This window comes from Drosophila erecta, unplaced genomic scaffold, assembly GCF_003286155.1.
Source record: "Drosophila erecta strain 14021-0224.00,06,07 unplaced genomic scaffold, DereRS2 tig00000092-arrow-pilon, whole genome shotgun sequence".
Classification (NCBI taxonomy): Eukaryota; Metazoa; Arthropoda; class Insecta; order Diptera; family Drosophilidae; genus Drosophila; species Drosophila erecta.
In genome coordinates, this window is record NW_020825207.1 from 18,346,391 (window position 1) to 18,364,080 (window position 17,690).

The window sequence follows — 17,690 nt, forward strand, 5'->3', positions numbered from 1 at the left end:
GTCATTGATAATAAAATGTACACAAATCGAAATGTGTGGGCGTGGCAGTTTTTAGTGGATTGTAGACGTTAGAGTCGTCGTGACACCGTTCTGAAAAAAATTGCACAGCGTAGATTTTACAATGCTTTCTACCCTTTATGGTTCCCGAAATCACAGCCTTCATACGGACGGACAGGGCCAAAACGACTCGGCTAGTGAACCTAACCAACACTTAGGTTTGGAAAGGCTTTTCTCTACCAATGTACACTTACAACGGATATATTATACCCTTTAACTCTACGAGTAACGAGTAGAACTAGAAGCAATAAAAAATACTTTTGGAAAAGTTTCATGCAGAAACATTGTGGAGATCGGGCGGGCAGACAGATTCTGATCAAGAGTACATATATCGACGCAAAGTCTCCTTCACTGCGTTGCAAATTCCTGACTGAAATCCATTAACTCTGTGCAAGGGTATAAATATATGTAATATGCATAGCGATTCGTCTGTAATTACATCAGTTTAAAAACAAATGTTTATGTTTTTAATATTCTCGTTTTATTTAAATGCGTTATAGAAGTATTTTGTCGTTTTATTTATGGCTTATAAAAATGTTAATGCAAATTGTGAACGTATCGCATGACGTTTCATCTCATATATTTGTTTAATATTGATTGATCCTTGCTCTATTAAATATAAGTTTTTAAGACATTATCATAGTTTAGCTTGTCGTCGTTGCCCCAAGCGCTGATTATTTATTTTTATTCTCCGGTTCCGTTTTGTGGTTCAGTCGTTATGAAATACGATTGTTTAACACTATGTTGTGGTTTTCTTTTATATTTATCAAAATATATCAAATGCTAACTTATTTTTTAAAGCTTTCTATTTAGTTATTGTATTACAATTCTGTTAATCTCCGTTATTCTTTCGTTTTGTGGCTTTGTTTTCCTTTAAAAATTTTGATACGTTTGAAATAAAAAAGTTTTGGCAGCTGCTCTGGAGTAAATAATGGTTTAAAAAATTTCTCAAACGCAAGGTTTTCTTTTAGAGTATCAAATTGATCTAATCAAATCTAGTCAAATCTAAGCACTAGCCACAAAATTTCTTTAGTTATGCATCAGATGTTCCTTTCATTGGTCATATTGGTAGTAAGTTATATAAGTATATGGTTGCTGTGTACGCGCTTAATAACTTTCCAGGAAGTATTTCATACGTTTAAAGATTTATAAAATAAATCAGCTCTTAAGCATAACAAAGCTAACCAGAGGGAAAGAAAAGTCATCAATATATTAACAAAATCAAGTCGTGCTTTCCCTTTAATATGTTTACAGCCATTGGCAATTTCATTCAGCAGATTTCCAGCCATGCGCTTAACTTTCGAAGCTAATTATAGTAAGCTTAAGCTTTCTGAAGTAGACCAAATAAATCAACAAAAACACCTATTACATTACTTTTAAATAAAAGTAAACTAGTTACATTCGAATGACAGCGTTGTAATATATAACCGCTGTTTTTCCTGTGAATCTTTCTATGTTTTAAGTATTTAGTTTTTCTTTTATAGCGAACGTTACCATTTAGTGTAAAGTTATTTGTATATACTTATAGACAACCATATTGTTTATTTAGTTTTACTTTTCTCAATTCAAATATTTTCATTAGTATGGAAAATATAGTTGTTTTAGTATGTGAGAATCAGATTGTTTTATATTCTGACCAAATACATAAATATTTTACTTAACGCCTCACGGAAGTCTGAATTTTACTTGAAAATTCGCTTAAGTCGGGTACACAGGCCTTTCAAATCTCCAGTTATGCATAGTTTCCATTAGCAACAGTTAAAGGTATAGCCAAAGAGTATATACAAGGATTGGTTTGGTTCAAGAAAGAGTATGTGAGTGACAATGCAATTGAGTTTATTGTTTTATAAAATATATATAAATTAATCGTATAATAACTAACTTAGGACACCTTGCTCAAAGTTGTTGCAAATGCTTTCATTAGAAACTAAGAAAAATATCATCTCCGATACATGCGTCAAAGTTTAGTCTCAAAAACAAGAATATAAAAACACTCAAGACACAAATCAAGCAAAAACAATTCGAAATGGAATTCAAAAAGGTTGAATTCGTTGCTTTTTGTATGGTTAAACGAATGAAACTTAACACCTATTTAAAGAAACTCCCGAAATGCAATAACAATATGCATTGTTTAGGATCGAGGGGGATGGTAGGGATGGTCTTTTAGTTAAACTCTCTTCATGCTGTTTCAAAACAAAATTGAATTTTGCAAATGATTTAAGGCGCAAAGCGTCCTTATTATGATTATCATCGGTATATCATTATAAATGTGGTTGCAATAAACACGACGATATAAAACTTGTATGTCTTTGGATCCGCTTGCGCCGTATATATCAAGAACACTTTTGAGAATTTCAATGCGCTTAAGTCAATGATTAAAAACTAAATAAAATATATATGCGTTCATAGGCATATATATACGCTGCTCCAGAACTGTGATTATATGTAGATAGCGGTCTCATTTTTTCGATGTAATTAGTTGGTAAAGTTGCCTTAGCCTATTGGTTTTGTGAACGAGATTCGAACATCGCTGTCACGTCGCGTATTGAGAATTGTGGTGAGATCTTTTCTCTGTTGCTATAAAAAATGTGGATTAGTATAGTTTAATCAAAAGTCGTGGCAAGCTTGGTTCTTACTTGGTGCCTGCATTGCTCTCGGCCAAGGAGTTCCTCTGCAAGCGATCGCGCGGCATGGGCTGACTACGCTCAAACTTATTCGCTGGTGTCTTGCTGGTGCTTCCATATTTCTGGGCCGTCGTCTTGACGCTGAGTAGCGAAGTAGCCGTTATGCCACTTACGCCACCATTGCTGGTATCACAATTTTGGTTCTTTTCGTCGGAAATCCTGCGCACTCGCTGTTGTCCCAGTTGATCCTGTCCGTTACCCTGGCCCAAGCCCATGTGGAGGGTGCACTCCGATCCGCCGCCAGTGACGCGGCTCAATTGCTTTAGGTTCATGTCGATGTCCTTTTGCAAGGCGTGCATATCGCCGCGGGACTTGGACTTGATTCGCAGGGATTCTGCAGCCGGGAAGTTGTCTTCCGAGTTTAGTTCAGTACGCGAGCGAGACTTAAGAGTATCGCCGTAGTACTTTTGCGTTAGCTGTTGACGGCGCTCCTCCTTAATTTTGTCGATGCGCTCTCGATCCAGAACCACACCTGTTAATACGTTCTTTCGACCCGCCGGAGGCAGGAACTGATTAGCGGTCGACTGCTGCTCCTTGGGCATATTATTCTGCTGGATGAGTGAGATGCGGTTCTCGGTGGTGGGGGTTATTGGCTCGGGGTCGCCACCACGCTTCTGACATATCTCCTCTGTAATGCTCATGCCCGGCAATCGCTTAGGCGGATTTAAGGTTTTAGGCCGCGTGAAGTCAAAGCTCTTGCGGCGGCTGTTTACCTCTGACATCACCTCGGGGAGCTTGTTGGAGACAGACAGATCTTGTAGTTGCTTGCCTCCAAACTCTCTGACAAATGCGTTCTCATCCAGCGAGCGGGTTATCTTTTGGGCACTGCTGTTCAGTTTCTTAAGCGGCACGGGTGCAGGCATGGCCTTGGGTACGCTCAGTTCATTGGGCTTCTTCATGGAGCCGCCACGCACCGAGAAATCAAAGTTGGGCAGTTGCTCCACGGGCGAGCTCTCAAATTTGTTGGCCAACTCCTTGACACTGAAAGAGGGCGATTTGCTGGGCGACGAATGTTCGTGTTCCATGTTGTCCGGCAAACTGTCTAGGCTATCGAGCTCGATTCTATCAATGTTTGGTTTCTGTTCTTCTGTAATGAATTTCATCTCCTCGCCACGTAGATTTTCGTAAACTGTTTTCGGTTTGCGTAGCTCAATGTTTTCGTAAAGTAACTGGGATTGCTCCTCATCTTCAGGTTCTTTCTCCTGCTGCTCTTGGTGGTCATGTTGCTCTTGTTCCAGCTGCAACAGCTGCTGCGTCATCTCTGCTGCCTTAAAAGCACCCCCGTCGTGCTGCTCCTCCTCGGCAATCTGTTTCAGGCTGGAACGCTCATGTAACATTTGATTAACCTCGGTTACCGAGTTACGGAACAGTTTCACCTGTTCATAGACAGTGTTTTCATCAAAGTTGGTCTCTAAGATCGCCGAAGGTTTCTTTTCCTTCTCGGGCGACTTGTATGTGATGCTAATGGTGGATTTTATGGGGCTGGGCACCATCTTGACGGGGGTTTGTTCAAAGTCCTCGTATACTGGCGAACTGTCATCGGTGGCCAGTAGGGAGTGCATGCTTAGCTGTCGCTGCAAGTGCTGGTAACCAAACTCGCTCGGTGTCACTGACTGACTAGTGTTGTCCGTAAAATTTGAGTTGTTGGGCGAAGAGCACATGGCCGCCGCAGCTGCCTGCAGTTGATCTTTTACCGGTAAAGTGGCAGCGCGATTTGCGGGTTGTGGCAAGCGCGGCTGCAGTGGGTTAAGGTCCAAAGATAGCTCCCGTTTCAGGGCATTCATATCACGCTGTTCAGCATCCTGGTGGGTGTTGATCTGCAAGGTGTAAAATGTCAGTTTTGGATTTTGGAGATGCCTGATCAATCGATGATTCCCTTCTGGGGAACATATCAATTTGAATTCTTACGTGCTGTCCCAAGCTCTCGTGCGAGCTGCCTAGGTAACTGCTGGCCGCATCCACACCTAAAAGCAGCTGCTGCTGTACATTGGATGAAACACCGGATACGCCAGACATGGTCGATGTCAGCATAAGGGGCTCCATGTCATATTGTGGTGTATTTACCGCCGAACTGTTATCGGAGCTTTCGGTGTCGCACAACAACAAGGAGTACCGGGGACTGCGGGCAGGAGTTGTAGGCGTAGGCACATTGAGCTTAATCTGACCATCTTCGACAGGTTCCACTCGAGGTTTACGTAAAGTAGCAATGTTGTTGGCACTGTTAATTAGAAACACATTGTATTTTTGAACTGAATAATCGTGCAATGAAATGTATACTCACTGCACAGGTCTTGGGGCTGAAGGCTCCTGCTTCTGTCCTGGCTGCGTAAAGGTTCCCTGGTAGCTGAAACGCTCCTTAGCATCCTGCTGTTCTTTCCGTTTGGCCCCCAGCTGCACTGACGGATAGCTGTAGCGGGTAGACGAGGAGGAGGAGCCCGCAGATGCACCCGTCGACGACGATATGGGCGATTGTATTGCCCTCGCTGGCTTTGGTGGCGGGTGCACTTCAACACTGGCGAACTGTTGTTGAGTGGTGGGCACATTTTCCGGAGTTCCGCAGTCAATGAACTGAATGTCGCACAACTGATCTTCCAGCTTGTATCGCTTACAGCAGTTTTCGGCTCCACCGGTTTCATGTCCACAGGTGGAAGATGCAGTACCAGGCGCTGAAGGAGGTGGTGGGGGCATCGTCCTGGCCGAGCTGGGTGATAGGAGATTGAGGCGAGGCTGCTTCTTGGGACTGGGATTAACGCTATTCGTCTGGCTTGAGAACTCCTCAGGCCTAGCGCGCATTATGCGACGTGTGGCACAGCCAGAGGCAGGTGGAACATTCTCCTTGCCCACGCGCGGAGAGCTAACTAGAGATTCACTTTCTGAGAAGATGCGCATTTCCGGCTCTTCGCGGTCGAAATTGAGACCCAGCTCGGAAAGCTCCCGCGACGGACATGTCGTCATGTGACCCCTTTGCGGAGACTGCAGCAAATCGAAGTAAGAGTCATGTGAGACACTCCTCGAATGACCCACTGTGCGCAGGCTATCAATTGAATTGGAACGTATGCACAGGTCCATTGGTTTCGGATCGCGTTCATTGCTCGTTGTCTCCAGGAGTTCAATAGATTTGGGCTTGTCATGCTTGGTCAGTTCCTTGCTAGCATGAGCATGCGATGCCTGCACAAAGCTCACGCGGGAAGCAACGGAATCCTTGACATCCGTGCTTATTTTCTGGCCAGGATCAGGGTTACCCTGTCGTTGACTGCGGGTGAATATCGACTTCCAAGACGGTGTCTTGTCCGGCTTACGTTTCTGCCAGCTGCGCGGGGCCGACAGCACTGTGTGGTATTTATCCGGCAGGCTGGACGGACCACCGCCCACTTCAATGTAGGAGCCAATGTTGGAGGCAGCGTTACTACTAGCACTGGTCAACATGCTAATGGGCAGCGACTGCTTGAGGTCAGCACCCTCCACCCGCGAATGCCTTTCCTGGGCCTCTTCTAGGCTTATCAGTTTGGCTCCACCGGTGCTCAGACTCTTTGGGCGCTCCACCACGCCCAAGGATTGATCTTGCTCCCGCTGCTCTACGAGCAGACTTTCGCAATCGGTAAGTGACTCCAGACGTAGTTCACCACCAGCTGCATTTGTAGCGGCAGCCGTAGCACTCGCCACCATGCTGTGTCGCGCCGGATGATCGTCCAGAGCGTCGAAGATGTTATGGCAATTCCGTATCAGGTACTCGGTGACCACAGCTTGAACGCCAACGCCGCGCAGAGCAGCCACGCCCCCCGATTCAAGGGCAGGTGAGCGCAGTAAATTTGGCGCCCAAACAATGGCCAGATTCTTGTCCGTCATTCCGGTGCGTTCGTGGTGTTGCGACACCTTGTACAAGTGCTCGGCCAGATATTTAAGGGTACTGCAAGGATAATAAAACAATGTTAACATCAAATGAATAAATAAATTTATGGAAGATTGCAATCACTTACCGATAATGTGGCGGTGGCAGCTTGAGCACCGTCTCCTTCATAAGTCGCAACCGCTCGTCTGCCTCATCGGCCTTTACTTGGATGGCCTCCACAAAATTGTCGTACAGTTGGTAGGTGCACAGGGGATTTGGAAGCTCGCGAAAGTACATCTTGAGCAGCGAACTGACTGCATGAATGTCCTGCTTCATTTCAGGGTTACCCAAGTCCGGCACACGCTCCTCATCGAAGGCACGCCTCAGCCGCTGGATGTTGGAGGTGATGCCGGAGAGTCGGTATATTCCGTCTATGACGCCATAGTTTTCAATGAACTCCGCACAGGACCGGAGAACCATGGGTATGTCCTGACCGCTGTTCAGCAGATGCTCGGACAGGTCACAGTTAAAGACCCGCTCGCGGTAAATTCCACTTTGTTTTAGGCGACGGCGTGATGGTCGCGACAGGATAAAGGAACGGAAGAAGGCGATCAGTTTGCCGTGCTTACGCAGCACCGGCTTAGTAGGTGAGGCATCCAAATGACCCACTAGCGGAGCCGGCATTGGAAAGTTCCTGGGCACTTTATCGCCGATAGTGGCCACACAGGATTGAGGGAAAAAACCCACTTCGTAGAGAGACTTCTGCAGATGCGACTTCTTACCGCGCCACCAAATCGACTCCGCCGGACTGGGCATATCGATCACGGAAATCATATCGCCCACCTCTATGTTTATCTCATCCGGAGCTTGAGCCTGATAGCGCCTCACTCCATAGGCGGCACCCACCGCAGGTGTGTTGATAGTCCTCTGTGTCTCACCATCCGCCAGCGGTAGTCGCCTGCCTTTATTGTCAAGCTGTAGCCAGGTCAGAATTGTGCCGCAGGTCAGTGAATCGGAGGCGATCTTCGAGAAACGCTCCAGGTACTTGGCCACCGCATATTCCACATCCGATTCGCTGGGCAGCTCGGCCGCCAGTTCCTCCATGTTGCGCAGTCCACTGATTTTCCGGTCGTACACACACCGGTGGAGCATCTCGTCCAGAAGCTGCATGTTTTCGAAGCTCCGCTTGATCAGGAACGGTTCGCAACGCTGTGGGCACACACGGATGATGAACCAACAGCTCTCCGGAGAAAAGCTGCGCAGGGAGCTGTGTGGCAAATCACCACCAAGAGATTGCGAAGCAATACTGCTGCCCATGTGCTCCGACTTGTCATCTAAAAGCTGCACAGAGAGCGGACCCAGCTGCACCCTTTCGTAGTGGAAGTGGGCGCACTCCTCTAGCTTGGGAAATCGGCACGATTTCTGGGTATGGAAATTAAGATAAGACTTTGGCGGATTTGCTCGACATCAGTACTTACGCTGTTCAGCGGCTGCACGGCCATGTGACGACTGGGCTTTGGAGGCGGTACAGCGCCCTGGATGGGCGGACTGCAGCTGGACTCCGTGGAGGCATTGGAGATTTGTGATGTATTCATGGAGGCGAACATGTCCTGATAACTCAGACCGGGCAAACTGTCAGCGGGCACGATTTTGAAGTTCAGCTGGGCACTGATGGCGGCCGCCGGGGCATCCATTTCAAACTGGAGCGGTGGAGCCTGGGCATCCTTGTCCGTGCTGGCATGGCAGGCAGTAGGGCCACCATTTAATCCACCAACACCACCTGATTCCGCCGATGCCAGGGCATGGGAATGCAGCTGGGCTGCCAAGGATGTGCTCACCTTGTCCGACATGATGGATCGATCACTCTACGCCAGTTGCGACATCTGAAAGAAGCGGGGAATTCAGATTTAGTGAATGCATTCTCAGTACTTAACTCTTTAGGGCTTCAATAGTCGAGAACCCACGATAAATAACAATGCGAAGGCTACCATTCTTCCCACTAGTCTTCCATTTACCATGCCCACCATTTTTTTTTGTTTCCAGGCCTTTCAAATCCATTTGCATAAACAATTTGCAGTCTTTATATAGTCACGTTAAAGTTTGTAAATGTCAGACTCAAGTCTTGGGAATATCTTACGTACATGTATCAAATGATATACAAGTATATAATGATACCTAATTTAACATTATGTTTCTCTTTCTGTTTTAACTAGTTATTTGGGACATGACTACCTCTTTTTCAGAATCTTGGCGTTCTCATTCCGAAATCTAGAGCTTGAATCCGGATCCCTGGCCGTCCCCAACGTTTCACTTTCGTATGATCGAACTCCAGCCAGAATTTCCCACCCCAAATTGAGTGTCATTTAGCAGAAAGTGCCCAAAAGCTAAATTAAACATTCAGGCCTCGTTTATCGGAGTTTACTTTCTAATGGCACGCGCGATCTTTTCATCAGCTAAGCGACCTGGAGTCTCGCCAGGCCAAATGTTCTACTTTCGGTGCTAAAAAGCTGTACTCTCTCCGCCTCTGATGTGGATTTTCCCGACTTGGCGGTGAAATAAATAAGGTCACTGGCTCAGACAAGCGGCAGGATGTGGCACACGTAGGGGTATGGTTCGACTCAATAAATATATACAATAAATATTTATAAAGTTCAAACCAGTTGGGGCCCGAATGGTCGAATGGGATTCGGATTCGAATTGCGATTCGAAGGAGAGGAGATGTGGATGAGGATGGGATGCCTAGCGGTGGTTCTGATTTACAGGCGACACGAAATGCAGTCGCCTCCAGGCTGCAGCATTTAAACTTTCATAAATTAAGCCAACAGCGGACAACTTTGGACGAAGCGAAACCATTCGAGAGGAGCATGGAGTACGTAGCTGGGGAAAACTGGTTTTTCCACTCGCCTAGGAGGAAAACTCGAGAGCCTGGTGAGGCCGTCCATCACTTGCGGCCAAAGCGCAGCTCAACTATTAAAAATTGTTAACGCTAACGGTCTCAAAATGCAGTCACATAAAGAAGACCAACGACAGACTGACAGAAAATGTAAAGTGCATCTATAATCGGGTAAAACAAAATATAAAATCCATATGCCAACGACCTGGGAAAAACGATACAAACATGTTACAAAAGATCGAATCGATGTCATCAAATTGAATTGATTGAGTGCTACCCAACAATGGTGAATGAATAGGTGAGATAATAACACTCCTCGTAACCGCAATCTACAGCTTTCCCGACGTATTCTTATGAATTAATTAGGGTTATTTTATTGTTAAATCTGTTGTTCTCCCATTGTCAGTATCTAAAGAATTCTTTTTGGTCAGCACGTTCTGTTGATATAAGCCGTATGACTTTGTTTTTGACGATGTATACATTGGGAAATGCAAATCAGTTACCGAGATTTATTGTTTAACCTCACATTCGAACTTATCTTGGTATATAAGCCGTGTGCATTCTGATCAGTTTTACATATTTTACAAGCATTTAAAGTTTAAACAACAATTTAAACGGCGTTATGTTGGGCAATTGAAATCTTGAGAGGTTGTGAGGTAAAAATTAACATACATACATGATTAGGCCATCAGGCCATTGATTGCGTTAAAAGCTATTCAAACCCACAAAATCAAATGAATTTCATCTCAATTATGCACAAAAGCCAAAAATAAAATACAAAATATTTTTCGAACTCTGTGCATATTCACTTTCTTGACTGCCCATTGCACTTTGGCCAAAAACGAACCCAATAAAGACATTTTCCCATCGGTTTGTTTCGGCCAGCTCACTTTCTCCAATCAATTAAACAACATTGTCTATGTCCGGACTCCAAGCCGCCAAACACCGGAGTTTGTGAGAGCAGCAAACATTTCAATCGCTTTGCAAGAGGCTCAGGCCAATTTAATGCTATGAAATAACTTAATATTGGACAACAGTTAATGGTTTTTTAATGGCGGGTTTCAGGCTCTTTTTTCCACCTCAGCACGGTCGGGGCTTGACCCAATTGACTCGCAGCGAGAAACCGAAAGCCAAACATGACAATGATCTATAAATCAAGACTGGAATCGCAAGTGCGTGAGTCTGGAAACCAACTAGACAACATGGGCAGACGTTTAACTTTAATAAGCTAAATAAAAGTTGCTTGTCTTGAATGCTCTGTTGTTTGTGCTAATTTACGCCCCAAAGTGGGTCACTTACTCACTGGTTTCTAGAGCGGACAATTGCAGCGAATGATGTCGGTTGTCGGCCATAAAAGACTTACGAGGCTGCAAATGCATGCATAATGTGCTTAAGCCTAGTTGCTGTGCTGAGACTGCCAGTCAGTTCCCCTCCCCCTCCGTTCGACATTCATTCAGTCAGCTAGTCAGTCAGTCAGTCAGCCAGTCGCTCACTCACTTCAGCCGGCAAGTGCTAAACGATGCTGGTGTGCATCTGAATGAGACGGATACGCTGACGGACAATTAAATAGATCCGCGTCAATATATCTCATGAAAATGCCACGGGGAGAGGACTAGAATGGATAAACGATTTCCTTAACTATATTGGGCATTTAGTTGCTAGAAATTGTATGTATAAAAAAATTTTAGTTATTGATATTATAACTATTCTTTTGAGTTGACGACTAGAAAATTAACCTGCAATCAAAGCCTTATTCTTTTATATTTTCTTTAGAAATTTCCATGGGTAACTCTAGTTTTTAAACTATCTGCACTTTTTTGGATTTTGATTTCTGTACAAAGCTTTTTGCACAGCACTATTTTAGGCACTAACTAATGATTAAGATCCTTTCAGATTGTTCGATGACTCCAGCTTCTAGCTTTGACTCACTTTAAATAGTCACAGTAGGCGACTTAATTGGCTTTCGCAGATTCGCATTATATAACCTAATGATATATCCAGCCGAGACCGGGACGAAGTAAGTCGAAAGCCATTTCACCGCAGACACATAGATTTGGACCGCGTGACTAATGAGCCAACATGAAGTCATTCGACTGGCCAATTGATGCCAGCCAGCCAGTCAGCCTGCGCCCCTATAAACCATGCAGCATGAACAATTGCAGCCCAAGGCTGATCCGGTTGCTATATGCTAGCAATGTGCCGTTAATCTGTTGAGCAGAGCGGTATCAATCTACGCCCCAGTTGACAGCTAGTGGCACTTGTGCTTTTGGAAATCTGATCAGTTAGGCCGCCTGGCTGACTCACATGGCGGATTTGATTACGGGCCAGCCAGCCATATAGCCATAGAGGCATATAGCCATGTAGTGCATCAATGTAGAGCCCTTTGTGGGCTGTAGACTGCTCCCCAATCGATGCCACACAACCCCACCGCCGACAACTGACTGACTCATAATATAGAAATAAAAAAGTAAGTCCGCCATGTGGGAAATGCAATTAGTCTAACCGCCACATTAGTCAACGCTCGTGCTTTGGACTGCCCAAGTCCGTTTTATTATTTCTACCTGGGCCACGGACCAAACTTTACACTCCCATGGCCACCTTAATTGTCGAGCTTTCGACTTCCGTTCACACAATTATGGACTGTGGCATACACAAACGCCAAGTTGCAAGTTAGGTGCCGCAGAGACGAGAGAAATGGTTTGACCAGTTCAAGAAGTTTGAGTGCGCCTATATTACATGAACAGATACAGTCAATAAAATGTATATTTATCTGATGCTTTATCATGCTTTATCTGATTCTTGAATTGTTAAAAATATATTATACATTTCCTAATTGGCTACAGTCCCATTCCGACATGATTACTTTATTATGTGGGGTTGCATAATTTCGAAATGTACCAACAGCGAATTTCCAAAACTTACTTTAAGTTGCCAGCCAGCCCATTAAAGTGCCATTGTTGGGACATTAAAGCGTTCATCTGATATAAAAAATAGGAAAGCACAGGGCAGAAAAGAAAAGCGAAATCGTTCAATTCCGCTGCCCATGTAAATTTTCTACTTTGACATTTGTGCAGAATTTCGCTTGGCCCAAACAAACTCATCTCCACCAGCGAACCATAAAACCTAGCCTAGTGTCATTTAGCGTCGTCGAAAAACAGGTACACATAAACACCTAAACACATAGACTCACACTCCGACTATCCGAGACCAGACTTTATATTTTTAATGGAAGTGAAAGTTTTGCGCGCATCAACGAAACATATACATATAGCTGCTATACGTAGACAAAGCCAAAGCCAAACACACGCGGCCGGCAATATCCAAATTTTTTCTTTCAGGTTGTCTTAGGCTCGTGGCGCCGGCATGCGAAATTTTTAAAAATAAACAAAGCTAAATAAAACCGTACAATAAAAATCACATTAACAAATATGCGAAGCAGCTGCTGGAAGAAAGCGCAGTGGCCAAATATTTAGAAGCAAACGTCAGACTCGGCCAGTGGCAGTGGCAATATAATTTAATTATTATTCATTTCTATGCGAGCGCGACCGACCGAGTGGCCGTGCATATGAATTGTTAAATAAAGTGTTGAATTTCAATAAGACAAACGGCCATAACAAACGGGGGCAATTGGCACAAGCGTTGAAATTCATAAACAAATGCGAAACATACACAGAATATCACCCTCCATACGAGACTTGTTCGTATTAATAGACAATTGTGTGCTCTTCCAATAGCGGGCATATGAGCTAAAGGGTGCATCTTGGCTCGGCTGCGGAATCCTTCAGAGGAATTTGGTATTTCGAAGGGCTATTCTTAAACTTCTATTCTTGAGATGGTTTCGATGGACGCAATTCGTACGAATTGTTTCGGGTTTGATTTCTCTAAAAATAGAGTAAAAATAAGATCCCGAAAACTGTAACTGTATTTTTTTCAGTCTAATTATGCAAAATATATTGCATTTAAGTTGATTGTGCACTAAGTACAATGTAATAAATTATATATATCTTTTAATAGCTCTTGATACTACCCAGAAGCGTTTGCTTTCAAAATTTGCTACTTCGCCGTTTGTTTTACTGTACACAACTAATTGCTAATTAGAAATGACAAATTACACATGTTCAATTAAAACTATTAGAGCTCTAAATATTTAAATAAGGCAGCATTCCATTCAGTGTATTTGCGCAGGTGATTCATGGATAAATTATAGGTTGATACTAATTATTCTGTCTCACTGATGACTAACAAATAAATGGGTTCTCCTTATCTGAGGCTTGGATAAAATGGTAGATATGGAAATAGTTGATCGACAATGCAACATCTTATCAAAAAATAAGGCTTTTCGAAATTCGAAATATTTTTAGTAATCACTTACAGCAATCTTGTTGTGATGATCGGAGATCATGCGAATTAAAGTGGGGAATCGGTGATCGAACAGACTTTACATTTCATATTCTATTTTTAAGCTATGAAGTAAGTCATCCAACTCACTATATGAATAATAAATGTTTATAAAAAATAGAGCATATTTATTTATTTGCTTCAATAATTTAACTTTCCCATCCTATCAAGTAATTCTTAGCGCATTTCACATTCGACTCAGCTCATCGAGCAAACAGAGGGCACTTTTGAGGCATTTTGATGGTTTTTGTTTCATATGACTTGGCACTAACAACCATAACAGCAGCAACAACAAAGCCCCAGCGACTTGTCAGTTTTAATTGAAATCAATTGAGCTCAATTATTTGATACGCATATGAAACACAACATCAGCAGCCAGCTACAAAGCCGCCAACCCGAAAATTCTTATACTCTGTGTGGGTTCGGCATTTCCCCCGCTTGCACTTAAATAGCCAACCATTCCAACCATAGTGGCGAGGCTGGGGGCATGTCAGTCGCCAAATATGGAGCATTTATTAAGAATTTTTAGCTTGAATGTAAACAAAAACAAAATGCGAATATAAAACGCGACGGCGTCGGCTCGAACAGGTGTAAACAGCAATGAGACACAAGGCGAAATGTGTAGAACAGCGAATTTTCTGTTGGCAGTTTCTTTGAAATGTTTTATGTGTCTGCTATTGTAAACTGTTTACATTGTTCAACAAAACAAACAAAAACAGATCAATTAAGAATTATAACTTGCTCATTTTAAATATAAATATAAAAAATCACACACTTAGGGGAAGCAATACTGTGCAGTCTAGTGTAATTCTGATCCCTACGATATTTTGAGGGGGGAATGCGAAATTCCTTCTGTTGAACTAGTGCAAAAGTAGTTCACAATATATTCGCGGATCTCGTTACCGCTGTTATGAAACGAAACACAATCCCAGCCCAGTTTAGAGCGAAGGCAACTCCCCCAGATAGGAAAGGGTTTTGCTGGAAGGTATGGGGTATGGGAATCCGGGGACCGGCATCTGCCGCATCTGTGGGCAGTGGTGTAATGAGCTGGTCGCCGGCGAGGTAAACGTTCCCCACTGGAATCGGTGTGAGCTGGCTGCCCGTTTGAGCGGATGTTTGAGTTGAGTGCACAGCTACCGAGGCGCAACGAAATTAATCGAACTCGAAATCGGGTGCTGGCGGGGGCGCGGAGGGGGCAGCTCGCTTGGTTTTGCTGCTGCACATATAGTGGCCGTACATAAATGTACTTATATATAGACATAGAGTAGATGTATCTGGCCAACTTGACACGTTTTCTGCAACAGGCGGCCGCAGCGCAGTCAACTTTGCTCTCGTCACTCGAAATGTGCCATAATCGTGCGCAGTCGCGGCGCGAATCTTTCCCAGAGACGTGAGCCACATAATAACCGCAGTAGGAGCCCCACACGAGTACACGAGTATGTACATACTCGTATAGCCGTACATATCTGTACGTATCTCGTAATAATAACGAGAAAGCTCCCGCACCCAGCCCCCGCATTCAACGGCCAAAATGAGTCAACATGGGCCCAAAATGTTCTCATAGAATAGAAGTAATTCAAGTTACTGGGGGAAGTTCGGCGATGCGAGGGGATAAGCAATGGATGGGTCCCATTCTAAGCCATTTTCCATCACTTCACATAAATACCCATTGCATTGAATGTTACATATATGTACAACATTACAGTTTAAAATATATTAAGAACGGGGAAGGTTCATATTGGTTCAGATAATATTTAGAAAGCCAACTTACTTAGTCGCTATCATCTTTAATAATCATTATTATAGATTTATGATCTGCATAACAAGCTATAAATCTATTGAACTCAGTATCCCTAAGTACGCAACTAAAGTTTACACAGCGGTGCAATATAGTAGAAACATGAAATGAAGTCCAACCTAAAAACTAAGAATTAGTCTACGCCAAATAGCATTTGTTAATTGATTTTCCGCCTCCTTAACGCCTAGTTCGTTAATCGCACACCTCGCTCCTTTCACAAAACTCTTGACTTTACTTGCAAAAGGGTACGAAGAAAAGTAAGTGTGGTCGGCCAGCGAAAAATGAAAGGCCAGGAGTTGGCTTGGAGTTTTGGGAAAGTAACAGAGCGGGCCGAAAATATCAGTCGGTTGGCGGAGTGGGTGGGGGCATGGGGCACGAGGAGCAGGAGGGGCAGCATGGAGCGAGTTCAATGTCAACTGTGTGGGCAGCGCCACGAAAAGTCTTTTACAACCGCTTCCGCTTGAGGAAACACATACAACTGGATGTGTGTAAGCCCGCAACTAAGGCACGACCACACCTAAACATTAAAAACAAGCGAGGAAAGTACATGTTTCTCCTTTTGGCGTGGACAAAAACAAAGAGACACAAGCGACCATACAGCGCGGGTCAATACTTTAAAGTCGTGTTGGGATATTTTAAGGTCGTGCGTAATCTCAGGTTTTAGGTTAATGGCTTATAAAAAACACTTTTTGTGGCTTCGGGCTGAAATCGGAAATCTTACTGTACTGTATTTTGAAGCGTAATACCCAAGGATTCGAAACAAAGGTTAGGGAATGTAGTTCTCCCAAAGGGTTGATTGTGATGAGTCAAATGACAGCAGTTTGCATGAGTTGTTCCACAGCTATTGTGCGAACTACTATCATATTCCGGAACGCCATATATGAAATGCACATAACTTTTTAAATTGGACAACATAAACTAAGTTCTAGTCGTGGTCAAGTGAGGAACCCTATTCATGGACTGCATGGGTTTTAAGATGCACGTTTCCTTATCTGGGTATTTGGGGTTGAAATTGTAGGACAAAAGAAGGCAGCTTTGGAGGAATGCTTTTGTCCGCTCTTCCGCTTCCATTACCAAGGACTCCATAAAGACAGCAAGATACCTTACGACCGTGCAACCAGAGGCCCATTACTATTATTTTGACTGCAGCTGTACGAAGAGAGACATTGCCAATGGGGTGGAATGTGCATGTGAGTGTGGATGTCGATGTGTTAAGGAAAACAGCAGCAGCAGCAGCAGACAGACAGACAGACACACAGACGGATGGACATATGGTGGAGTTCTTCCAGGTGAGAGTGTGTGTGTGTGAGTGCGGCTGCCACAGGGTGACAAAACCTAGTGAGAAACGGACATATCGCACTTATGTCTTTTACATACCAACTGTTCCAATAGCAAGGCGTAGGCATAGTTACGTGCGCGAGACAGAGAGGGAAACACACTCAGCTTCCTTCGCAAAAAATAATATGGGAGAAAAAACAGAAGAGTAGGGGCGTTATTCGCTGTTATTCGGCACAGAACGCGTCTTGAATGATGATGGGAAAATGGTAAAACAATGGCTTTGGCACAATTAAAAGACCCCAAAGACGCCAAACGGTTTTTCGTTTGTTTTTTCCTCTTTCGCTCCAACAAGCAGTCGCGGCAGCTATTATTTATTATTTTCGTTGGTGCCGCACAATACACTGACACACATTTTTAAATAGAGAGGAGATACTTTTTCAGCATATCTTTTTCCTTCGGCACGCACACGAGCATGCACACGCACTGGCACACCGCACACCGTACACACACAGACACACAAACAGACAGACGGTGGCTATGTAAACCCATTTCGCACTCGTACACACCTTTTCTCGAATAGATCACCGTGGTAATATTACAACATTTTTCACAGTCCGTCCCACTGCACAAAAAACTGTGTTCCGTTCCGCAGCCTTTTACAACGCGACAACAAATGTGACGATAACGATGAAAATACCGCCGGCCTGGGAAGAATGTACTATTTAATACCCCCTCAGAAACATTAAATACCAA

General features: G+C 43.9%; 1 protein-coding gene across 2 annotated transcripts; it reads right to left on the bottom strand.

Moving 5' to 3' along the window:
- Positions 1-613: 613 nt before the first annotated feature.
- On the bottom strand, positions 614-17,650 carry LOC6549098 (GTPase-activating protein CdGAPr). Of its 2 annotated transcripts, XM_015156554.2 has the most exons (8): positions 17,504-17,650; positions 17,037-17,106; positions 8,049-8,453; positions 6,719-7,992; positions 5,023-6,648; positions 4,650-4,959; positions 2,694-4,558; positions 614-2,634 (listed from the first exon to the last, which is right to left on the bottom strand). In XM_015156554.2, the coding sequence occupies exons 3-8, from the start codon at positions 8,418-8,420 to the stop codon at positions 2,556-2,558; spliced, it is 5,526 nt and encodes a 1,841-aa protein (XP_015012040.1). In that variant the 5' UTR covers positions 8,421-8,453; positions 17,037-17,106; positions 17,504-17,650; the 3' UTR covers positions 614-2,555. The 2 variants fall into 2 exon arrangements, with proteins under 2 accessions (XP_015012040.1, XP_001974210.1); XM_001974174.3 differs by lacking the exon at positions 17,037-17,106.
- Positions 17,651-17,690: the final 40 nt, after the last annotated feature.